This window comes from Callorhinus ursinus, unplaced genomic scaffold (genome assembly GCF_003265705.2).
Source record: "Callorhinus ursinus isolate GAN/ISIS: 27379988/994484 unplaced genomic scaffold, GSC_fseal_2.0 scaffold10, whole genome shotgun sequence".
NCBI lineage: Eukaryota > Metazoa > Chordata > Mammalia > Carnivora > Otariidae > Callorhinus > Callorhinus ursinus.
Window position 1 is genome coordinate 49,933,852 of NW_027397072.1, and position 25,554 is coordinate 49,959,405.

A 25,554-nucleotide genomic window follows, 5' to 3' on the forward strand; every position below is an offset into this window, starting at 1 on the left:
TTTGACATTAAGGTCTGTGCACTTCCACTGGGGTCCACTGTCTCCAGATAGGTGTGTCTGGGAAGGCTCACAGCCAAGCGGGATCTGCTCGGGAGCATCAGGGTTGGGACTTGAGTAGGTAGAGAGAGTAAAGGGTATGCCAGGCAAAAGTAGGAATCTTCTGCTATTAGCTAGCTGGGTGAGCGAGTTAACTTGTAAACTAGCTATAAAATGGGAATGATACTAGTATCTGCTAATAGGGTTATGGTGAGGATTAAGTGGGGAAATCCATGGAAAACTCTTAACCTAAGGCCTCACATATTGTAAGCATTCGACCAATGCTAGCTATTATTACTACCCTTTGTTTTCTCATCATATTTTGTGGGTGCTTCTATTTCACCTCAAATCATTGTCTTGCATATGTCTTCCCCCCGCTTTATGCAGTGAGACTTTGATGGGCAGGAATCATCTTTACTGGATATGTAAATCCCGTGTGACCTTACCCACTAATAATGGATGCCAAAAATTCAGCAAATACTTGTGAAATTTAACAGAATTGACCAAGGGCAGGGAGTAGGGAGCAAATAACAAGAGAGAGACAGAGGGAGATAGAAGCAGGAGGTGGGGTGCCTGGGTGGCTCAGTCGTTAAGCGTCTGCCTTCAGCTCAGGTCATTGTCCCAGGGTCCTGGGATCGAGCCCCGCGTCGGGCTCCCTGCTCAGCGGGAAGCCTGCTTCTCCCTCTCCCACTCCCCCTGCTTGTGTTCCCTCTCTCGCTGTGTCTCTCTCTGCCAAATAAATAAATAAAATCTTTAAAAAATAAAAGAAGTAGCAGGAGGAAGAGCAAGAACAAAAGGGGGAGAAGGGAGAAGAAGAAGAAGAGGAAGGAGGACGAGAGGAGGGAAAGAAAAAAAAAATTCTTCCTAAAGGTGCTGCTCCTTTCTGGATTAGTTTTGGGGAAAGATACAGCCCAATCCTCAATAACAAAAGCCCTCGTAGAGATCTTGAGCCCACTGTGACCTTCCACCACCCGAATTCAAACATTGCGTTTGAGCCACTCACATGTCACAGCCTGTAAACCTTGTGTTTCTCTTTCTGGTCATGTTCTCTGTGCATTGCCCTCAAGTACAAGGACTTAGATCTCTGAAAGCCCTTGCTTCCTAACCTGCCGCCCCCACCAAGCGCCATCTAGCCCTCATTCTTACTCACGTTCAAGGACAGGGAAACAGGGTAGTACGGTAGGAGTACTAGCTTTAGAGTCAGACAGATTTGGTTTTTAATCTTGATCCTGGGGTCTTCAGCACGTTCTTAACTTCTCTGAGCCTCAATTTCCTCTTGTAATGTGGGAATATATGCATCTCACAGGATCATTGTGTGGATGAGAAATAAGGTGTGAAAAGCCCTTAGCACTGTGTAAAAGCCCAGGGCGGAAAAAAAGCCCCACACAGAGAAGTAAGGCTTGCAGGTTTTAATGTTTCATGATCGGTAGCAGAGCAGTCTCCAGGGGATCCCCAGAGAATCTGTTCTGACTTTAGAAGCACTTCCTGTGGACAATGGAGGGCCCTGCCTCATCATACTCAGGCTTGCTGATCCACATCTGCTGAAAGGTGGAGAGAGAAGCCAGGATGGAGCCTCCAATCCAGACCGAGTACTTCCGCTCTGGGGGAGCAATAATCTGCAAAGAATAAATGTGGTGAATCGTAATTAGCACCCAAGGGAATAGGGAGGTGGTCCAGGAGATCACCTCATCACAGTGCCAGGCTGCCCCAGGTAAGGACGGCCTCCAGGTCAGAAACAAACAGGGTAAACCTTGTGTTAGATTAGACTGTTGCTCAAATCTTTACTCCCGCCCTCGTCCTCCCCGCATGGGAAGGGTGCACTGTTTCGCCCCGTGACTTTGGGCTGGGCCCTGTATTTGCTTTGACTGATGGGACGTTAGCAGACGTGGCACAAACAGGAGCTTGACATGGGCCTCAGGCCTGCAGCTGTGCCTCTGCCATCCTGATGAGAAGGGCTTCCCTGGAGAAGCTGCTGGCCCTTCAGCCTGGGCCCCAGCATGAAAGCTACAGACCTGACCTGAGCTGGCTAGACCTGCAGAGCTGCTGAGCCAGGCCTGACTTAGATCAGCTGACCCGCAGACGCACACGCAATAAATACTGATTGTTATGTCCCTGAGATTTCACAGTTGCTTGTTCCTCAGGGATGGATGACCAATACAAACATCTACAGGGAAAGCGCCACTCTGTTCTTGCCTGGAGTTTGGATGCACGTGCAGCTGAGGCTGGGCTTCTCCCAATCCTGAGTCAGCCAGCACACTCAGACCCTGTATTGAGCTTCATCTGTCAATAGCCACTGGTAGCTGACAAGTCCTGAGCTTAGCCTCTAGAAATTGGTTGTCCTGTCAAACAACTTTGAACTCCACCTACAAGTGGATCCAGAGGGACAGCTACTAAAGGGTCTAAGGATTCAGGGCCAGGATAAACCGGACGCTGAATTGATTGTTTTTGTCTCCTTAGACCCTCTCTACATCTTTCCTAAATTGTGGAGATCATGGAATTGCAGAAGAAGAAGAGTCTTAAGAAGTTATTGTATTATTCAGTCAGACAAAGGCACTCGGTCACTCTTTGGACTGATACCTCAAGGACGAGCACAGCCACGTTACTGCTGCCCAGCTCTGGTTGTGAGAGGAGTCTGGGCTTCCCCGGGCTGGGGTCCCCCGCCTCAGCGCCACCCTGCCTCACCTCTCTTCTTCCAGACCTTCGGCGCGCGTCTTATCTCCCCAGCTCCCCTACACGAATCCGGCCGGCCCGTTCGTGCCTGCACACACATACCCACTGGGGCACCTTTGCTCGCTCTATTTCCCCTGCCGCAAGTGCCCTTTCCCCTCCTCGTGTCTTATTTACGTAGCCCTCTCAGTGAGCAAGTCTACTGATGAGATTCTAAACTCCTTGAAGGCTGGCACACGTTGTTAAACTCAGGGCAGTGGCTCACAAATTGGGATATGCATCAAAACGCTGGTGTTTATTTATCAGTATAGGTGATGGGGGCACCCCGGATCTGGTGAGCCAGAATCTGGGGGTGAGGCGAGATGTGGTAAATGGCCCTGGTAAAAATCCCCTGCCTCGGGCCTGGCGCCAGGCCCCGCCATGCTGCTCCAGTGGATCTGGGTGAGAAGGGCCTGCAGGCTCCCACCTGTTTTCTGGTAACCGGCTCTGCTGACCTTTGCTGAGCACCATCTGCTAGGCAGGGGGAAGGCCCGGGGCAGTCTTCCTTTGTGAAAAAGTTTCTTATGATACACTCCCCTCAGATGAAGCCAACTCCCAGAGACCAACTTTATTGTGAGACTTCGTAACTTTCAACCTATTTGTTATCTCTATTCGATTCCCAACTCCTTTTCTCAACCTGCTAGCAGCAAAATTCTTAGAAGCCCTAAAAAGCTCTGTATGGGGACGCCTGTGTGGCTCAGTAGGTTGGGCTTGTGCCTTCGGCTCCGGTCATGATCCCGGGGTCCTGGGATCGAACCCCACGTTGGGCTCCCTGCTCAGTGGGGAGCCTGCTTCTCCCTCTGCCTGCCATTCCCCTTGTGCTCTCTGTCAAATGAATGAATAAAATCTTTAAAAAAAAAAAGCTCTGTACGGTTGCTTGGGGACCAGAGGCTGGAGAGAGGCAGAAGACAAGGGGGCCTCCATTCTGACGAGGCTTGTGAGGTGAGCTGCCTTGGTGAGCAGCTGCGTGGGGAGGACGTGAACCAAGAGCAGACAACAGATCACAGGTTGTCCAGGAATCAAGTGATATCCCTGTGAGTTTGAACCAGCAGCCTGCCCCATGCCAAAGCTTCTCTCTGGAACTTTCATCCTCCTCTGAGGTAACACCTATATTCATTTTAAAGTCTAAAGATGCTGTCGTGTTGCTTCCTTCTTTTCTTCCCCTCTCTTTCCCTCCTCCTGATTGCATCCTCAACCCCCTCAATATTCTCTTCATCCCAAATTCTTTCACTCCCTTCTCATGGGACATCATATGATTACATTTGAGATCTCATGCTAAACATGTCTCCAGCTCATCAGTGCCCAAGGAACATAATCCCCCAAGATGGAATCTGTCCCAGACCAGAACAATGCTGAGCCCAGGAGACCACCAATCTACGGACCTGGCAGACTGACTTGGAGCATCTCCCGAATAGGCAGGTATTTGTCCAAAGAACAGGATGGAGGGAACTGGGGCAGGACCCACCTTGATCTTCATGGTGCTGGGGGCCAGGGCTGTGATCTCCTTCTGCATCCTGTCAGCAATGCCAGGGTACATGGTAGTACCCCCCGAGAGGACATTGTTGGCATATAAGTCCTTGCGGATGTCGATGTCACACTTCATGATGGAATTGTAGGTGGTTTCATGAATCCCGGCGGACTCCATGCCTAGCGCAGGTCATAGTATCAATCAACACCCGTTAATTCATAAATACCCACGCCTCCAGCTCCTCAAGTGATCCTTCTGTCTTAGTGCAGAACCTTAATCACCTCCCAAACGGATTATAGGATCAGACCTCTAACTGGCTTTTGGTTCCTCCTGTTCTGATTGATCTTTCACACTGATCGGCGAGGGTATATTTCTAAGGGAACACTTTCAATGAGTCATCTTTTTCCAAGCTTTATTGAGTTATAATTCATGTATCATAATATTCATCCTATTAAAGTCCAGTAATTTTTAGTAGTTTCATGGATTCTGCAACCGTTGCCAAAATCTAATTTTAGAACATTTGTAACACCCCAAAAAGAAACTCTGTACTGGTTAGCAGACACTGCGAACTTCCCCTTCCCCAGCCCTTCCCCAGCCCGAGGTGACCACTAAGTTATTTTCTATCTCTATAGATTGGCCTGTTCTGGACACATTTCATATAAATGGAATCCTACAATATGTAGCCTTTTGTGTCTGGTGCCTTTCACTTAATGGTATGTTAATGTTCACATTTCACCTAATGTTCTCAAAGTCCATTAACGTTAGAGCGTGTGTCGATGCGTTAATCTCTTTTATTGTCAAAAAATATTCTATTGCATGGATCTACCCACCACGTCATCTTTGACAGCCCCCCCGCTTTATCTACAGGTTACATCTACCTACCTTAGCCTGGCCCCGCCCCGGGGCCCTCCATAGTGAAAGGCCCGCATGCCGAACCAGCCCATGCCCGCCTTCCTGGCCTCCCCCACCTCTAGCCTTTCCTCCATGTGACATAATTTCACACTGAGGTTAGAGGAACCTTCCTAAAATACAAACCTGACCTTGCTACACTACTGCCTAAAAACTTTCAGGGATCTCGTTGCTGATATGATTAACCACTATGCTCTTGGTGTGGTCCAGCCACTCTCTCCAGTTTCCCCTGCGTGCGCACACACATACACACACACACACACACCCCACATTTCTGCCACCGTGTCCCAAGTAGACCACGGCCTCTCACACCTCCATGTCTTTGCATGGACCCTTCCATCCGCCCCATATGTCGTTCCCTATCTTGCACTCCTTCCGTCCCCAGATGCCCTCAAATGGTACTCATTCTTCCAGATTCTGTTCAAATGTTGGCCTTCCCTAAGAAGGCTTTCCTGATTTCTTAGGCTTATATCACTTTGCTCAGCTGCTATGAACTACTACACTGTCTATTAACGTTGGTTTGCAGGCCCAACTATACCTATATACTCCTCAAGAAAGCAGTTGTCCTTGTACTAAATATTCTCTTACTTGACCTTTGTTGCAACCCTATCTAGTTGGCACTAATCATTATCCCCACTTTATAGATGAGAAAACTGAGGTTTGAAGAAGACAACACGTCCAAAGTGACAGGCTTTAAAGGGGAAGAATCAGGACCCGAGGCCAGGTCTGACCCCATACCCATCCTGCTTATTGCTGTGGGTTTTGGCCCCAGTGACCTAAATGTTGAGTGATCCAAGAAGTGTTTTGTGTATTAACCTTATTCTTAGTTTATGTTATATTCCCTATTCTGCTTTTCTTTTATTTTGGTTTCCGTATCCTTTTATTTAAAATTAGATTTTACCGGGGGCGCCTGGCTGGCTCAGTCAGTAGACCATGTGACACTTAATCTTGGGGTTGTGAGTTCAAGCCCCACGCTGGGTGTAGAGCTTACGTAAAAAAATAAAATCTTAAAAATAAATAAATTTTATCTGGTTGTATTGTCGATGTGTTTTTGGCCCTTCCTGGAAAAATATGGGCTGTGTATAAATTATGAACAAAGCGTGCGTGACTCCTGGTGTTTCTCCCTCCAGAGCTCTCCCCTCCCCGCCCAGTTAGCAGGGACAGTAGGCAGCGCCTCACCAATGAAGGAAGGCTGGAAGAGGGTCTCGGGGCAGCGGAAGCGCTCGTTGCCGATGGTGATGACCTGCCCATCTGGCAGCTCATAACTCTTCTCCAGGGAAGAAGAGGAGGCTGCCGTGGCCATCTCATTCTCAAAGTCCAGGGCCACGTAGCACAGCTTCTCCTTGATGTCTCGCACGATTTCTCGCTCAGCTAGAAAGAGCAGAAATGACAGAAAGTAGATACTCTGTTCTGTTAGTGTGTCCTATTTTGATCTCCATGAAAACCTCTTCTACTCTGGGTTCATTTTTAGGACAAATGTCAATTTTTCATTCCTCTTCCTAAAGTGCAAGTTCAAAATCTTGATTCCCAGGCAAAACTTTGCATGGGTTTTTCTCCTTGCTGTCTTTACTCTGCCCTGACAAAGCTACCGGCCTTCCTGAGGGCCTTACAGGACACATTTCCGGTATAGATGGAGGATTTGTTGTGATCTTACAGAATCTAGGAAAGCCCCTGCCTAAAATCTCTTGCCCGGGGTGGGCACTAAGGCACGACAACTTCTCCTTAGAAATTCAGACCTTATTTATTCCATGTGTCCTCAGACAAACCATAAATGCCCTTCAGTTACAAAATGCATCATCAGATTTTTACTACCATTCAGCCCTGTAAAAACCAGCTCGGATCCTGGTGCAGACATGGACAGAGATAGCAGGTCCCTGGGGAAGGAGGGAATGCTGTGAAAGGGCACTTAAGGAGGCCTTGTCCCCTTCCCGAGAGCATCTCAGTTGGGAAACTTCCTCCATAAGTAAGGCAGCCTTGACCATCTGGTCTTGTCCCGAGGCCCAGCCCCAGCCCCAAATCCTCCCCATCTATCTCAAGAGAGTTTGAGGACAGCGGGCCACAGACTTTTCATCAGAGAACATCTGGTCCTAGCAGATTTGGTTTGAGCTCAATTCAGAATCAGGAAAGGGGCTGGATACCTGTGGTCACAAAGGAATAGCCTCTCTCTGTGAGGATCTTCATGAGGTAGTCAGTGAGGTCACGGCCAGCCAGGTCAAGGCGCATGATGGCATGGGGCAGTGCGTAGCCCTCATAGATGGGGACATTGTGGGTGACGCCATCCCCTGAATCCAGCACGATGCCTATGGAGAGAGGGGATAGGACCTATAAAAACTTCTTGTCTTTCATCTTTCTGGGACCAGTTGCCAAATGGTCTTCAACCACCATATTTTTCTCTAGCAGCTGAGAAAATTCACCCACCATAAGGATCATCACTAATATTTTTTGTGTACATCATTTATTCTCCCAAATGAGACTGTAGCCTTCTGGAAGGCAAGTAAAACATCTTCCCCTCTTGTGCTCCTTAAAACACTTTCACAGTACTGCATACTTGTCAATGTGCATCTCAGTTGCCCATTCTTTAAGGGAGACTGGATAATTTGCATATCCTTCTGGCATTAAACTAACATATATGCACATGCATGGAGAATGTTAGATCTGGAAGGGACTATAAAAACCAGCCAATTTGAAAAAAAAAATTAACATTCTCTATTGATGAAACTTAAACCATGGAGGGAAATGAGGTTTTCAACATGATGATAAATCTCTCTCAATCCAACAGCCATACCATAATTGATGGAGAAACACTATAATATTATTGTTGTATTATTATTTAATATTGTCCTAGATGTTCTAGCCAATGCAATATGACAGAAAATAGAAAAAGAGTTATTATCAAAAGAAAGAAATAGAATTGTCCTTGTTTGCAGATGATGAGGCCATATACCTAGAAGACCCAAGAGAATCAACTGAGACATGGCTTAGTAAAGGCCAGATGCAAAATAAATATCTAGGGACCAGTAGCTTATACTTGTACAAGGATGCTGATCACAGCATATTTTATAATAAAAAATAAAAAACTGGAGACAACCATAAAGTCCAGCAGTAGAGAAATGGTAAAACAAATAAGTAAATTATAGAACCATCATACATTCCCCATCACTGTCCTGTCATCAGCAGTGAAATTACCTTTTGCATTTGCCCCCGCCCACTAGACTGTTAACTCTCTGATGGTAGGGTTGTCTTGCTTGTCAGTGTGTGCCCATGGCCTGGTGCAGTCTTTGGCACATGTAGGGAGTAATGGAAAAATATCTGATGAATGAATGAATAATGAATACTTGAATGAATGAATGTTGAACTATGTTCATGGAAGCTGTCAAGTCCCCATTAGAAACTGCTTTATCCTGAAGTTCCCTCTGTTTCCCTGAGCACCTTTCCATACCAAGGGTGCATATATAGCCACTATCACAGGTTCATGAGCAGAAACATTCCAGTATTGTTGGAAAGTGTGTGTAAGCTTGGGGGCTGACTGCTGTGAGGAAAACGGTCCCTGCTGGATGTACCAGTCATGCTTTGTTCATATCAGTTCTTGCCAGCTCTACCAGGTAGACCTGAATGCATTCCACATGGGCTTCCCTTCTGTTACCCCTATGCAGGGTTTTCCGTGGACTTTGGCCATCCCTTTGCTTCTCCTAAGCGGGAACCTCTGCAGGAGTCCAGCTTTCCCTTCTGCCCCCCAGAGTCAGGAAGGGACCAGATTATAGGCTGCTCACCAGTTGTGCGGCCAGAAGCATAGAGAGAGAGCACAGCTTGAATGGCGACGTACATGGCAGGGACATTGAAGGTCTCAAACATGATCTGAAAGGACAATGCAGGAAAAAGGATGATCTGGCAAAAATCACAGCACCTCTGGGCCCCCAGGATGGTTTGTAGCCTTATTAAGGGCAAGGGGCTGTGCCTTTTTACCCCGCTCCCACCTCCCATAGGGCCTGACATAGACTACATACATAGCATGTCCTCAAAAATTGTTGTTGTACTGATGCATGAAAGAGAGAAGGGATCCATGCTGCATTCTTGTACCCATGTTTAAGAGTTCCTGGTCTCTTACCTGGGTCATCTTCTCCCTGTTGGCCTTGGGATTTAGGGGGGCCTCTGTCAGCAGGGTGGGGTGTTCCTCAGGTGCTACCCGCAGCTCATTGTAGAATGAGTGGTGCCAGATCTGGTTGAGACAAAAGTCAAATGAGCCAAGGAGATTCCTAGAAAATTCCAATTGGCATGCTCATGATGGGGGAATCATGACACAATGTCCACAGCACAGGCTGGGTTCTAGAGAAGAGACCTCCTCCGGAGCGGAGTCGTGGGAATTTCTGCTTGACCTTTACAGATTATGTTCCTTTTCAACAGGGCCCCAGACAGGACTCAGACCTGGGGCCCATATACTTAGCATATTGATTACTTCTACTTGAACTTCCCCCATCTTTTCTCTTTTTCTGTCTCTCCCCACTTTCTACCCTGGGGGGCCAGGCCAGTTGTATCTCTCAGTATTTCCTTGCTTCCTGGCTTCTGGCTGTGTTTGGCTGATGGAAGTCATCAGCAAGAGGCTGGAGGGTGGGAAGAGGGAGAGAGGTCAAGCAATTCTCCAAGCAATGGTGTGGCCCTCAGTGGGCCCCGCTCCTACTGGATGGCCCTTCTTCCAGCTGTAGTGACGCCGCCTCACCCCCATCCTTCAGGCTGTTCCTAGTACTTGGGTACCTCAACATCCCTTTCTGGTTCCATAACCCTGCTCACACCTCTCTAAGTAGTCCTTTCTTAATTTCAAAACACCTGCTGAGTGTATACCATCTCCTGCTGGGAACCCGACAGGTATGCTTGAACTGTCGCTGTTTATTACTGGCCAGACTGGTGCTTTAGAGCAGGGTTTCCCAACCTCAGCACTTTGACACTTTTAAGTTGGATAATTCTGCGATGTGGGGGGCTGTCCTGTGCATTCTAGGATGTTCGGCGTTCCTGGCCTCGACCCACTAGATGCCAGTAGCACCTCTCCAGCAATGACAAGCAAAAATGTCCCCAGACATTGCCAACTCCTCCCCCCTCAGGAGGCAAAATTGCTCCTGTTGAGAATCACTGCTTTAGAGGAAGTAATTTCTTCTCACTGTGTCCAGTGATCCAAGATGACCCAACAGGAGTCTTTATTTCAGAGGGATTCAGCAAAGTGGCAGGGACATAGGGCTCTGATTTCCTCAGAGGTGGGGCACAGGATCATCTGCTTCCGTTGTACCCATATATTTGTGGGCTCCTGGCTTTGGGTTAGGATGGTGCTAACTGTGGTGAGGGCAGGTATAAATCAGATACGGCCCCTTGCTCTTGGTTTTCAAAGTCCAGAGGAGAGAAAAACATCCAAGAGGACAACATACAAGGACACATTCACATTTTGAGTAAAAGAAGAGGCAGTTCATTATCTGGGGGGTTTGAGTGGGCTCTGCAGGCAAAGGAAGGTCTCCAGCAGCTGAGAAGGGCATCGGAGGCAGAGAAAATGGCACAAGCAGAGGTCCGGTCTGTGAAAGTTTCACAGGAGATGTGAATGGCAATTAATCCTAATTGAGTGATGGCAGAACTTCTTCAAATGTGGGCCCCAGATGCTTTGTACCAGAATCACCTGAGATGACTGTCATAGGTGCAGGCCCCCAGGCTGTATCCCGGGCCCGTGAACCAGAATCTTGGGCGTTGGGCCCAAACACCTGCACTTGATTTCATTTCACTTTTTAGAGCTTTTATAAAGTACTTTAAAAGTGAAAGGTGTTGATAATTTTAAAATTAGAAAAATATTTTTAAGAGGAGTAAAAATCTCCCACATTTCCATCACCTAGTAATAAATAGTTAACATTTTGGCTTTTTCTTCTTACTAACCTTTCACCTTTAAGTATTTTCAAATTTATTTCTATCACCATTTATTATTTCATATGCTTGTATTTATTTACTATGCTATTTTTATACTTTTACATTCAATTTTGTTTCCTGCCACTTTTCAGTTAGTGTAACATAAGTGATTTCCTTTTCCAGGGCGCCTGGGTGGCTCAATCAGTTAAGCATCTGCCTTCAGCTCAGATCATGACCCCAGGGTCCTGGGATCGAGTACTGCGTTGGGCTCCCTGCTCAGCAGGGAGTCTGCTTCTCCCTCTCCCCATCCCTCCACTTGTGCTCTCTCGTTCACTCTCTCTCTCTCAAATAAAGAAAGTCTTTAAAAAAAATTCCTTTTCCATAGTAAATATTTATGTTTAATAAATTGAACATTTATTTTTAATGCTACACATTTCATCATATTCCAACATGTATTTACTCATATTACTATTCACAGTATCTTCGATTTTTGTTTATAAATAATCCTGTCACAGTTATCTTTGTGCATATTACATTTTCTTTTTTCTATTTAGGACGTTTCCAAAGAAAATAATTTTTGAAGTGGAATTACGAGGCTAAAGAGCATGGCGATTGGAAGACTTTCCGATTTCTATCACCGACAAAGAGGTTAAATTACTCTTTACTCCAGAATAAGAAAGCCTGTGTTACCCGTACCTGCATTCAGGGCTCTCGCTCTTAATATATGAAATAATTTGATAGGGAAACATTGCTTCACTTTGAAAATTTGCATTTCTTTCAGATGAGTTTAAGTTTTTTCAGATTTGCAACTTTTTATAATTTCCATTTGGCAAATTATCTGATCATATCCTTTGTTTATTTGTCTGGTGAAGACTTTGTATTTTTAATGATCAATTTACACTAGCTGTTTATGTTAACCTTCATTGCACTCATGAATTTTTTTGCAATTTGTTGTTTTGTCTTTTGAATTTGGTTATTTTTTTCACATACTAGAAGTCATGATTTTTAAGAAATCACATTTGTCATCTTTTCCTTTAAGACTTCTTTCACCAGAAATTTGATGAATGCTCATGCTTACTATATTGTATTTTTTTTACCATTTGAATTTTTATATTTAACTTTTATATTCAGCTGATATGTGTTTGGTGAAATGGTATGAGGTAAAGGCAATGAAGACTCCCCAACCCTAAAATAACTCATCAGTTGTCCTGGAATAATTCACTGAATAATCCTTTTCTCCCATTGGTGTTCAAAGTTTCATTTATCATGTATTTCCTCTTTACTTTTGTGCTGGTACCAAACTGTTTTAATTTTTTTAAAGATTTTTATTTATTTATTTGACAGAGAGGGACACACAGAGAGAGGAGACACAAGCAGGGGAAGTGGGAGAGGGGGAAGCAAGCTTCCCGCTGAGCAGGGAGCCCGACGTGGGGCTCGATCCCAGGACCCTGGGATCATGACCTGAGCCGAAGGCAGACGCCCAACGACTGAGCTATCCAGGCACCCCCAACCTATTTTAATTTTTATAAGTATATTATATTTTAATATGTGGGTATGGCAAGTCTCCTCTCATAGTTTTTTTCACTCATTTTGTTCTCATAAATTCTGCCTTATTTATTTCTCCAGACATACCTTATGATTATTTTGCAGAATTAAAAAGTGTGATTTTTTTTTTAATTCAAATTCACCGAAGCAGAAAATAGGATGGTATTTACCAAGACCTGGGGGGAGGGGAAATAGTGAGGTATTGGTCAAGGGATACAAAGTCTCAGTTATGCAGGATGAATATATTCTGGTGATTTAATGTATAGCATGGTGTATTTGAAATTTGCTAAGAGGGTAAATCTTAAGTGTTCTCAGTACAAGAAAAAAAGTAACTATGTGAGGTGATAGATATATTAATGAGCTTGAATGTTGTGACTCTTACACATATAAATGTATATCAGGTCATCGGGTCACACCTTAAATATATACAACTTTAAAAATTGTGAGTTCTTTTACTGGAATGGCAATTAATTTGAGAAGATTTGACAGCTTTCCCCTATAGCGTTTTTCTTTAGAGCACATAGTACACACAAATATATATGTGTGTGTATATATACAGATACATATATATATATATTTAGAGAGAGAGAGAGTGCGCACACATTTGAGCACTTGAGGTGGGGGAAGGGGCAGAGGGAGAGACAGAATCTTAAGCAGGCTCCACACCCAGCGTGGAGCCCCAGGCAGGGCTCGATCTCATGACCCTGAGATCATGACCTGAGATCCTGACCTGAGTGGAGATGAAGAGTCAGATGCTTAACTGCCTGAGCCACCCAGGTACCATAGGCACATAATATATTTTTAGGAATTTCTTTAAAGAGTTCACACATGGGGCACCTGGGTGGCTCAGTCCATTAGGCGTCTGCCTTCAGCTCTAGTCATAATCCCAGGGTCCTGGGATCAAGTCCCACATCCAGCTCCCCGCTCTGCTGTGGGGGGGAGGAGGTGGTCTGTTTCTCCCTTTGCCCCTCCCCCAGCCCATGCTTTTTCTCCCTCTCTCTCAAGTAAATAAATCAAATATATTTTAAAAAATAAAGAGTTCACACATTGTTACTGTGCTAAACTATATACTAAAATATTTTGTCTATTATGTTTTTGAATTAGATACTGTTAGATCTATATGAATAATATATGCTATTTATTGAGCATGAAGTATGTGGCACGCCTTGGGATTATACTGAGTACCTAGTTCAATTTCCAAAGCAACCTAATGAAAAAAGTATTTTTATCTGCACAAATGGCTCAGAAGGAAGGTCTCACTCCCAGATCTCCGTGCCCCTGACTCGGGGGTCTGTGCTCTTAACCACTCCATGGTGCGAAGCGAAAGCTATGGTACTGTGTCTATCTCACCCAGAGTGACTGAGTCTGGGATTTAGAGAAAAGCAGGGTGCATTAAAGGTTTCACAGCAATATTCTTTATTTCTGGTTGCAGTCTGTTCGATAAGCACTCTATTATACTTCAAAAGGCACTCCTTGCAGAAACAAGGATTCTCAGACAAACATCAGCAGAATTTAGCAAAAGAATATTAGGAGGGCTCTATTAGCACACACATCATTTTGTTGATCACCATCACCAACTACCATTTAAAAATTGCCCCCCACCTCTGCATTTTCTTGCGCGCACACACACACACACACACACACACAGAAGCTTCTAGAAACCCCTAGAGAGTCCTACTTAGAATTTTCATTAGAGAATCAGCATAACAACTTGGCATCGATGCATCTACCTGAGGTCCTGACAGGGGAAGTGGAGAGAAGGAGAGAAGCTGTTTGCACCTGTAGAGGCAGCCATGGCCTCAGGCCCTTCTCCGGCGGGAGCTGCTTGTGAGGATGCAGCTGGGCATTGGGTGGGACAGGCCCTCCGATGCCAGACAGGGAGTTAGGGACCTACTGTCAGCTAATGAGGAGCTACGGAAGATTCCCAAGGAGGTGAGTGACACAATCTGTTTCTAGAAAGACAAGCTTTGCGGCAGCATAGAGAATTCACTGGATGGTGAGGCGGGAGACAAGGAAATCAGGACGCCATTGCAACCGTCCGATGAGAGCTGTTGGCAGCCCCACGGAGAGTAGCCATGCAGATGGACAGGAAGGAAAGAAGGATGTGAGACACATTTTAGAGGCAGTTGACAGGCAGAGGCCTGGGGAAGATGTGGGTCATGAGGATGCATGATTATACTCAAAAGGAGGTCCACCAATACCTTCTCCATGTCGTCCCAGTTGGTGATGATGCCGTGCTCAATGGGGTACTTGAGAGTTAGGATCCCTCGCTTGCTCTGAGCCTCATCCCCGACGTAGCTGTCTTTCTGGCCCATTCCCACCATGACACCCTGCAAAGCAAAAGACAAGGAAGGAGAAGTGAGTTGGCTGAGGGCTCCACTTAGCGGAATCCAGGAATTAGAGGGTCTCTGGAGAAGGGTACAGAAAGGACAGATATCCGTCTTCCCTAGAGACAGGACAGAAAGAGACAAGGGTGAGGCAGACACCCATGACTGTGGAGGCAGCGGGGAGAGAAGGTGGAAACTTTCCTCTGGGCTTGGCTCTCTTCTCTCTCCTAAGACGACATCATTTTCTGAGAGAGCGGGGCCTTCCATTCACTTCTTCCTTACTTCACATACACAGGACTTGTACTTGTCCTCCGAAAATACCCTCTGCTCGCATTTTTATGTCTCCAAATCTTGGCTCTTGCTCTCCCCTTCCCACCATATGTGGAGATCCTCATCCTCAGGTATGCCCTTTCTACAAAGCCTCTCCTTCCCTGGTCCTTCCACTCAGGCTTAATCTCTCCCTCCTTTGCACTCCCCATAGTGAAGTCTTTTGTCTCTATGCTAGACTGTGATCTCAAGTTGGTTCACAGAGTATACATTTCTTAAAGGCAAGGGTCTTGTTTACTTGCATGTATTTTTAAAAAAGTTTCCTCCAGGGATGCCTGGGTGGCTCAGTCGGTTGAGCATCTGCCTTCAGTTCAGGTCATGATCCCAGGGTCCTGGGATCAAGCCCCGCATCAGGCTCCATGCTCATCAGGGAGCCTGCTTCTCCTTCTCTGCTCCCCTGCTCTTGCTTCTCTCTCTATCTCCAATAAATAAATAAAATCTTTAAAAAAAAAACAAGTTTCTTCCAAACCTAGCAATCTCACAGACTTAAGCCAGATATAATACCATCCCCGCATGCCTGGAGTGTGTTGGGTTTGGTCCCGGATATTGCTATTTGAAAGGTCTTGCTCTGTTAGTTAATCAGAAGAGAATCCCCACCCCCAACACACACACTCATACAACTCACACACACACACATACTCAGCACACACACAGAGCTCAGTCCAGTGTCCACTATGCGGCGCTTTCTCCTAGTGGCTCAAAGCCTTGGGTCCAGATGAGCACATACCTGGTGGCGAGGGCGGCCCACGATAGAGGGGAAGACGGCCCGGGGCGCATCATCTCCTGCGAAGCCAGCCTTGCACAGGCCAGAGCCATTGTCACACACGAGTGCAGTGGTCTCCTCTTCACACATGATGAGTGTGGCCAAGTGAACCAGGGGCCGGAGCACCTTGGGAGCAGGGCGAGAAGAGAAGTAGTCAGCCACTTGTCAAAATCATGTTGGAGACAGGATTCTTGGTTTGGGAGCTTGAGTGCAGTCTACCTCCAGCCAGGGCCCAGTTCCACGAGGGACAGACATGGACCTGGACTCCCACTCCCTGGCAGGTGGACTTCTTCCCTCTACCCTGTTGTCACGAGCTGAATTGTGTCCTCCCCACCCCGTTCCCCACATTCATATGTTGACGTCTTAGCCCCCAGTATGTCAGAGTGTGACTGTATTTGGCGATAGGGTCTTTAGAGAGGTAATTAAGGTAAAATGAAGTCATTAATCTAACATGACTGGTGTTCAATATGACTAATCTAATAGGATGGCTATCTTTATGGGATGAGGAAATAAGGACACAGACACGCACAGAGGGAGACCATGTGAATTCACAGCAAGAGGGCAGCCATCTGCAGGCCAAGGAGAGAGGCCTCAGAGGAAACCAACCCTGCCAGCACCTTGAACTCGGACTTCTAACCCCCAGAACTGTGAAAATACAAATGTGTGTTGTTTAAGCCACCCACTCTATGGTACTTTGTTATGGCAGCCCTTAGCAAATGAATTCACCCGTCTCTTAGGGGCCTGAAATGACTATGAAGCTTTAATCCAACGGAAAGAATCTCTAAAGACATAAAATTTAGGAAAGGAGTTGAAAAAATTTGCAGTGTATATAGCAAAGGGTTATTTACAAAATAAATGAACACTTACAAATCAATAAGAAAGAAGTAAGCAGCCCAAAGAAAAACAAGGGGTATGAACACCTAATTGACAGAAAAGGAAATAAAAATACCCCGCAACTCTATGTAAAGATGCTCAGCCTCACTAGTTATCAGAGAAATACAAGTGAAATAAGACTATTTTCACCCATCATACTGTTGAGATTCAATAGGTGTTGGCAAAGGTGGGGGAAACTGACACTCTGACTCAAGAAACACACAAACTTACACTTTGGAACTATTCTGAATTATGGGATTCTGCACTGAAGTCAAGAGAAGAGCCAGGCAGATCTATAGGGATTAAGGTGGATAGGTTTCTAAACCATTCTACTGAATGAACAAAACAAGTTGCAGAGTAGAATGTATAACATAAAACAATTTATGTGAGTTCTTTTTATTTTTTTAAAGATTGTATTGATTTATTTGACAGAGAGAGTGCACACACAAAAAAAAAGTGGGGAGAGGCAGAGGGAGAAGCAGACTCCCCGCTGAGCAGGGAGCCCGATGTGGGGCTCGATCCCAGGACCCTGGGATCATGACCTGAGCCGAAGGCAGACGCTTAACGACTGAGGCACCCAGGCGCCCCACGCTGAATTCTTTTTAAAGCACAAAACAATATTGTGTATTTTTCATCATTTTCTTTTTGTGGACATGAACTCATAGCAAAAAGTTCTGAAAAACCAAGTCTCCGGCTGATCACCCTGGTCACCTCGGGAGGAGGCAGGGGCCTGGGACAGGAGGTGCCGGGTTTTAGAGCTGTGATGTTTTCATTTTTCCCAAGGACACTGCACTCACGTATAGTTTATAATAAAAATCAGCAATATAACATGTCATTAAGGGACAAATGATGCAGTAGTTACAGGTGAAATGTTCAATCCTAAGGGCAGAAGCGCCTCGGGGAGGAAGGGCAGGCCGAGAGGAGGAGACAAGAACCCTCTCCCCACGGGGAAAACAGAAGCCTCCTAGCCTGGGGAGCCCAGGGGTGGGGGTGGGCAGACAGGGTGGAAATGGGAAAGGCGCTGGCCAAGGACTCAGGGAGGCCAACTTTCAGCAGTCCAGAGGAAGGGGAAGGTGGCTGCCGAGGAGGAAGGCATGTGGAAGCTTCATTCAGAATATTCGTCCACAGGTGGGAAGGAGATAAGCGCTACAGAGACCTGTGACCCTGGCCCCTCTGTGGCCTCACGCTGAAAGCGGACAGAGCGAAGAGGAGACAGCCACAGGCCTGTGAATACAAGGTCAGAAAGGCCAAGTCGAGGCTGAGCAGAAGCTTCATGACACAACTTTAAGGCTCAAAGGGAGCTCTCCCTGTTATGTTCAAAGCGGAGTGTACACTAGGAAGACTTCCTGAATCCAGCTCTGCCTCTGTCCCTGTTCCCCCCAGGACTCCCCATGGCCGTGGATCCAAGTCCCAGCTCTCCGACTCAGGCCACAGGGCCCCCCAGGGACTGGCCCAGCGTGTCTCCCAGGCTCACCTTCCCCCTTGCCCCCTCTTGACTTTCTCACTCTGCCTATGTGGACTTTTCTTTCCATTCTCTGAACTGTGTCCTCTTCTCTCCCTGCTGGACTTTTAGACGCAGGGTCTGGAGCACCCTCCCCCCACCTGCTTGCTGCTCTAACTCCTATCACCTGCCCGGCCTCTGCATGGACACTGCATTATCATGGGACCCCTCTGGCCCACCTGTCTGTCAGCGGTCCCTCTTCTTTGCCCCACAGCACCTTGGACTTGCACAAGCCATGATCAACTCTGCATATCCCGGCTCGTTTGCAGCTCTTCAAAGGCTGGAGCTGGGTCTGTCCTGTTCCTCAGTGATTCCTCAGTGTGCCCGACACAATGTCTGGCACAGAGTGGGCTCTTAAACCTTTGTCATCAATTGGGCGCCTGGGTTGCTCAGTTGTTAAGCATCTGCCTTCGGCTCAGGTCATGATCCCAGGATCCTGGGATCAAGCCCCACATCGGGCTCCCTGTTCGGCGGGAAGTCTGCTTCTCCCTCTCCCACTCCCCCTGCTTGTGTTCCCTCTCTTGCTGTGTCTCTCTCTGTCAAATAAATAAATAAAATCTTTGGGAAAAAAACACCTTTGTCATCAAAATGAATGAGTGAATTAATCAATGGGTCTCGAGGAGAAGGACTTGCAGAAGAACAAAAACAGAGCAAACATGGGTAAGGGGAAATCAAGGTCTGTGACCAGGTGGAGACTGAAAGAAAGCACCATTACCTAGCTGCTTAAAACAGTATTGTTTCTGGTCTGAGCAGTTTCTGGATGGCAGAGAAGATCCCTAACTTCCTACCATGTTAGAAGAGTAGAAGATGAAGGGATATCAGAAGACTGAAGATGGGCAAATTTGTTCCAGTGTTCAAAAAGGGAAAGAAAGCAGATTTCTAAAACCTCAGATACTCTTGATATGCAAGTTAGGCAGGTTTCCGGAAGGCACTGTTAAAGAAAGCATTATTAAAGAAGCAGTGATTTCTTCTAATCAGTAAGGGTTTACCAAGAACAAATGTTGGCAGAGTGACAGCCTCCCCTTTCCTTCCCGCTGTGGGCTGGGAATGCAGAAGAGGGTAGGAGACATCGAGCTTAACTCGATCATGGCATCGGACAAGGTCTCCTGTGATATCCATCTTGATAAAGCCATGTGCACTGAACAATCAATCAGTTAGGCACATTTACAGCTGTCTGAGTTACTGTCACTGAAAGGTGTCAATTAATGGGTCATCATCAACCTGGAGGCAGTGATAGGCCTCAGGGCTCCATTTTTGGTCCTTTGTCACACGTTTTTATAAATACATTGGATGAGAATATGGAGCACATGCCCATCAAATTTCCAGAGCTGGAAGAGAATGTAATATTACATATGTTGCATGGAAGAATCAAAACCCAAGAAGATCTCAAGAAACAGAGACAATGAACCAAATCAAATAGTATTAAATTGAACAGGGTAAATACAAGGTTCTGTACGTTGAGTCTAAATGAGCAAACTGTGAAAGCTCTTGTTCAGCCTCTGTGAGCAGGACCTGCGGTCTTGTGGACGATTAGCAGTACTCTGCTGACCAGCATAAAAGCTAACCTCACCTCTGGCTGGACTACTGTGTCCGGTGCTTGGGGCCACCCTTGCTGGCAAAGGTGTGGGGAGGTGGGTTTGCATTCGTGAGTGTCAAACTGTACTACTTTTCAGAAGGGGAACTCGAGAAAACTTATCAAAAGTCTTAAAAATGTACATGTCTCTTGACTCCACAAAGGCACTTCCAGGACCCTCTTCATCCTTGGGGAATACTCACGGACGAGTACAGAGATTTGGCTAAGAGCTAGTTTATCACAGCTTAAAATAACCAAAATTTGAAACAGAAGAAGTTGTTGCATAATAAATTGGTTTGTAAACTAACTGCCAGAAGCCCTCATACAATAGAGAGAGCAGAATATTTAATGCAACAGAAAAGGTGCAAGGTACATCGCTAGGTGAAACATAGCAGAATATCCCATCTTTCCATTTTTGGAAAAATGATTTTTAAATTTGAAAAATGTAGGGCTCTTCACATAGATTATCTATTTAGTTCACACACACACACACACACACACACACACACACACACACAAAACCCAAGGGAAGATATATTTATTTCTATTTTGCAGATTTGGAAACCCAGTCTCAGAGAAGTGGAAGAACTTGGAAGAGGCAGGGCCGGCATCAACAAGGACAGGTTCCAAAGCCTGAAGCTTACACCTTCCTCACCACCTTAGTGAAGCTGCCCTAACTGTTCCATGTTTGGTGTTTTTGCCTCTGCCTCTCTGTCTCTCTAGAGCTGTTGGCAGCAAAAGCCCTAAACAAAAGGGTCTGTGTTCATTTCTCCCTCTGAGCCTCTGCACCCCTCCTATGCCAGGACTGAGTCTGTGTTTTATGTGGATAGTCTATGATTTATGTTTATAGCCCCCAAACCTAACTTGGTGTCTAGCACATAGTAGGTGCTCAGTAAATGCTGCGTGACAATCCCACCACTTGAGTGGCCCCCTCCCGACCTGGTCTGCTCTGCCCCTGGGATCCCTGTGTCCCCACAGTCCAGTCTCATGACAGCTCGCTCACACGGACCTGATTTAGAATCACACGGGGACAGTTTTCTTTCTCTTCACAAGCTGCTCAGCAGACTGTTGTGCTTCCCTGTTCTAGCAGGTGGTCTGCAGTGAGGGGAAAACAACCTCAAAAGCTAGAAGGTAGCCAAGAGGCGAAGCTGCTCCTCTGGGACTGTCTCCCTCGAGGGTCCCCTCAGCATCTCTCTCTGGTGTGATTTATAGTTCAAGCCTGCCTGGCTTTTCAATGAACCCTTTTGTCTCCCCTTGAGATCCCCCCACACAGAAAGAGGGGGTTGGACTTTGTTTCCCAAGCAGAGCAGCGGCTGAGACAAGCCACAAAGCAACTTGAAGCTGTCAAGTCAACAATGCTGTTCTGCAGCACTTTAGGTGGATTTAAATCTGCTTTTTTGGAGTCAGAACGAAATGAGAAGTGACAGAGGTGAAGGCAGGGGTGGGGCTGCTGGCCCGGAGTGGGGCCTCCATGGGTCCCCACGCTGGCTGGGAAGAAGACTTCTACTGTGGAGCCAGGCTCTCCTGGAATGTCCCTGCCAGGAGAAATTCTAGACCTTCCTCAGCTGCTTGCTGATAATCTGTGGCTAGGCTCGAGCGTGTCAGCTGTACCAGAGCCAAAGTCACTGTGGTTTCCTGGGGTCACAACCACTTTCTGCTCTGAGAAGTTCAATCAAATTGTTCTGGCTCTTTCAGCACGTACTACATCTGGTCCTCACAGAAGACTTCACAGAGTTACAAACACAGCTCTACCTCCGCCCCTCAAGGTGGCCAAAACCCAAAGACATAATGAGTGCAAGGAATTTGTTCACTTGCTCATCTCCCTGGCCACCCTCAGGCAAATATGAGCGCAGAGATGTTAGCTCCCCAACCTGTCCTTCTGAAGGAGATAAGGATTTGACTTCAGAGTTCCCTCCAGCTCCCCTTTCTTTGCCCTTCTCCTCTCTCAGGGCACCCTCTTCCCATGGCCCAGTCCCCTGTCTCCCTCTTGGACTTCAGTTTCCTCAAGTGGAAAATGGAAAGGGTAACATCTATCTCCTGGAATGATGGAGCAAATGAAGTAATGGAAATGAAATGGAAATGCTCCATAAATTGTAAATCGGGGCCGGCAAACTAATGCTGGTTTTTGTGCGCCCCACCAGCTAAGAATGATTTTGACATTTTTCTTAAATTTTTATTATTTTTTTAAGTAAACTCCATCCCCAATATGGGGCTCAAACTCAGGATCCTGAGATCAAGAGTCGTGTGCTCTACTGACTGAACCAGCCAGGCATCCCTTGACATTTTTCAGTGGTTGCAAAAAAAGCCAAAGAATAATATTCTATGACTGAAGAAAACTACATGAAATTCAAATTTCAATGCCTATAAATAAAGTTTTATTGGAACACAGCCACACCTGTTCATGTACAGACTGTCTATGGCTGCTATTTCTATGATGGCAGCCTCGAGTAAGTTGCCACAGAAACCTTTAGACTTACAAAGCCTAAAATATTTACTATCTGGCCCTCCTCAGAAAAAGTTTGCCAACCCCTGCTGTAAAGGACTGCAAAAGTAATAGTTCTTATGATCTCTCTTACCCTTCTCCATCAGAACTTGTTCCCAGGATGAAGTCTGTCATATTGGAAGGAGATGAACCATCCACCTCACAAATCAATGCTTATTGAAGGGATGATTGAATTTATGCCAGCTTCAAGACATTTTCATTTCAGTGCAAAGTTTAAGCCCTAAAAGGAAGGCCTCTCAGATGGTGAGACTTCAAACAATAGTTGGAGAAATATGTTGGAGTGAGGGCTTCAAATGACATTAAGCAGCCGCCTATAATAATCCGCATACACACAGATATTCACACAAGAAAGCTTGGCATAGAGAAAATAATTTAACGAAAAACACTCCCGCGGTGGAAAAATTCTAGCAGCATCTCTAGTCAACTTCATGTTATCTTGACTTGGTTGATATACAATTAATTAAATTAAAAATGACTTCTGTTTAGTAGTATTTCTGATCCTCGGGAATCTGGGCCTGTTGCCTTTTACCTGGGCCTCTCACTCGCTCTCCCGGCTCCGCTCCAGTCCAGACCCCCTCTCTTGAGCTCCAGACCCTTAGAACCAACTGCCTGCGGGGCATCCGCACCCCAGACCCCGTGGTACCTCCACTCCACCTCTCGTACTGCCTCATCACAGCCTCCACCTGGAATCGCACCGCCCACCCTGGTCGCCACGCCCAACACCCGACTCCTCCCACCTCCCTCCCAACCAATCGTCAGGCTCTCTTATTTCTACCTAGGTGCCACCCCTGGCCCGCCACTCAGGCCCCCCACGACCCCCGCCAGCGCACGGCAGGAGCACTCTCGTCCGGTTCCAGTCCACTCTCCTCACAGCTGCCAGAGAGTAGTCCTTTTCGAAGGGCCGGTCTCTCGCGGTCACCCTCCTGTGGTCCGCCATTGCTTAATCCTTTAGTGTATGAAGCCCTCATAATCCCGCCCTAACTGCCCCTCTGATCTTAGTTCTCCATGCTTTCTGCCTTGAAATCTAAATTCAATGGAATTGAGACACTGAAACAGTCCAAAGACCATGCTTCCCTGACACCGAGACTAGTCCTACTTCAGGACCCAGCTCAGGTACCCCTTCCTCCAGGAAGCCTTCCCTGATAACTCCTGGGCTAGGTGAGGGCTCCTCCTGGGCTTTGTGTGTTTGTTTGTTCATCTTCCCCAGTGATGGCAGAAGCTCCTTCACTGTCCCTAAGGAGTAGGAACAGTGCCTGGCACACAGTAAGTACTCAAGAAATGTTGGTGGAATGAACAAAGGGAAGGAGCAAAGAACTCTAGCCTCAAGTCATGATGTCATACTGCCTATTTGGTGTCCCAGACCTGTCCCAGACCTGTCCACTGCTCATTGCAATTTCTCCAGTGCCCATCCCTCTCCGCCAGAGGAAGCTCCGTCTCTTTTCGGCCCTAAGGGCTAGCCACAAACTTTAAACTTGTTCAAATAGTAAAAGCAAGCTCTTAGAGCCTCCATGTACAAAGCGTGGTCCCAGACCTGCAGCCTCAGCATCACCTGGGAACTTATCAGGAATGTAAATTATCCGGCCCCACTCCAGCCTACTGAATCAGAATCTGGGTTGGAAGGTAGGACAATCTATGTTTTAACAAGTCCTCCAGGTGATTCTTAAAGTTTGAGCACTCAGGGCCGGGGTCCTGACAGTGTTGAGCTGAGCACCCTGTAAATATATCATCTCATTTAATCCCCACAACAGCACTGCCAAGTAGATGTTATTATGAGTACTCCCAAGTAAGAAAACGGAGGTCACTCAGTAACTCTGGCAGCTGGGCAGTCTGCCTCCAAGGCCTCCACCACTGCACTAAGCTGCCTCAGCCATAAACAGATGTTAGCAGACTCTGGTCACAAGACTGGAAACAGCCCCTTGGTCTCATTTCCCTCTTAATTGTGTGTGTGTGTGTGTGTGTGTGTGTGTGTGTGTGTGTGTGTGTGTGTGTTGGAGGGATGGGAAGGGTGGACGAGGGCATTGGCGGACGGTCTCACAGTTGCCTGTGAGCCTTTTGGGCAATACTTAACTTCTCTAGGCTTCAGTGTCTTCAGAATGAATTAGATGGCTCTCAAATTCGTTCATTCGTTCCTGCCAGAGTTAAAACTACTGGATGCCACAGGACACTTGCCCCTGCTCCAGCCCCGACTTTCCACATCCCCCAGTGACCCTGGAGCCTTCAGGGATTGAAAAAATTCTCCATCTCAGCCGAGCATGGAGCAGAGGACGGTGAGACCCACAAGGGGACTGAAGAAAAGATGCTCCTACTCCCAACACAGACATCTCACAGACACTGGGACCATTGTTGGCTTTGATTCAAAAACCCCGCGAAGAAGCTCTTTACCCCGCAAAGCATCTGCTCCCCTAAAACAGCCTCCCAGACATTCGGAGTCATGACAAAGGACATGAGCGCAGAGATCGGCACCGGCCCTGGTGATCTGGGTGAAGGAGACCACGGGTGTTATATCCCACCCGCCCCCCGAGCAAAGGGCTGTCCAGGATGCCCCATGGCCAGAAGTGCCTTTTCCCGGAAGGCAGCAGCGTGCTTGCAGGCACCACTGCCCACCGATGCCTTCACGCGTGGTCTGGGCCAGCGTCACAGAAGCCAGGCCAATCTGGAGGCGCCTCCCGCACCCAGGGGGCCAGGCGGCCTCGGAAAGGAAGGGCTGTCAGAAGCGGTGCAGTACTCACCGAGTGTACGAGAAGTCCTTCTCCCAGGGACTGAGGGCTGCTGTGTCTTTGGCACAAATACCAGAGCAATATAAAACCCCAGAGGCGGATCTTCTTTAAACAGAGTCCCTAAAAAGGCCAGCTGACGGTGTGTTAACAATATTACCATATAAGGTGGTTTTTTCAATAAATCGGCCTTGGGGGGTGGGGAAGGGGGCTGGGTAGAGTGAATTATCATTTGAAAAATGTATGCAAAAGGACTCCAGTGGCAACAGCCCTGGTGCTGGAGGATTTGTTCCTTTTTTGCTGCACTTGCATCAACAAAACTCACACCAGGCCTTATAAGCTGCCCAGAGTGAGGCCAGATGCAGCTCTGCTCCTGGAGAGAGAACCATACCAAGAATGGCAGTGGGCCTCCTCCCTCCACACCTCCCTCCTCAG

The 25,554-nt window shown here is 46.9% G+C and overlaps 1 protein-coding gene across 2 annotated transcripts; it reads right to left on the minus strand.

The window, feature by feature from the left end:
• Positions 1–1,430: 1,430 nt before the first annotated feature.
• ACTG2 (actin gamma 2, smooth muscle) lies at positions 1,431–25,233 on the minus strand. 2 transcript variants are annotated; one of them, XM_025868390.2, is made up of 9 exons: positions 25,135–25,233; positions 15,920–16,081; positions 14,740–14,868; positions 9,225–9,335; positions 8,890–8,974; positions 7,258–7,419; positions 6,299–6,490; positions 4,208–4,389; positions 1,431–1,652 (listed from the first exon to the last, which is right to left on the minus strand). In XM_025868390.2, exons 2-9 carry the CDS (start codon positions 16,043–16,045, stop codon positions 1,509–1,511), a joined length of 1,131 nt encoding a protein of 376 aa, XP_025724175.1. In that variant the 5' UTR covers positions 16,046–16,081; positions 25,135–25,233; the 3' UTR covers positions 1,431–1,508. The 2 variants fall into 2 exon arrangements, with proteins under 2 accessions (XP_025724175.1, XP_025724172.1); XM_025868387.2 differs by lacking the exon at positions 25,135–25,233 and adding an exon at positions 22,479–22,602.
• Positions 25,234–25,554: the final 321 nt, after the last annotated feature.

Bases quoted from the DNA above. Each gene is read 5' to 3' on its own strand.
- ACTG2 (XM_025868390.2), bottom strand. From the start codon at position 16,045: ATGTGTGAAGAGGAGACCACTGCACTCGTGTGTGACAATGGCTCTGGC. The intron at 14,869-15,919 runs GTATGTGCTCAT...TTTGCTTTGCAG, and splicing joins TGGGCCGCCCTCGCCACCAG to GGTGTCATGGTGGGAATGGG. The intron at 4,390-6,298 runs GTGAGGCGCTGC...GACCTGCGCTAG, and splicing joins CTTCCAGCCTTCCTTCATTG to GCATGGAGTCCGCCGGGATT.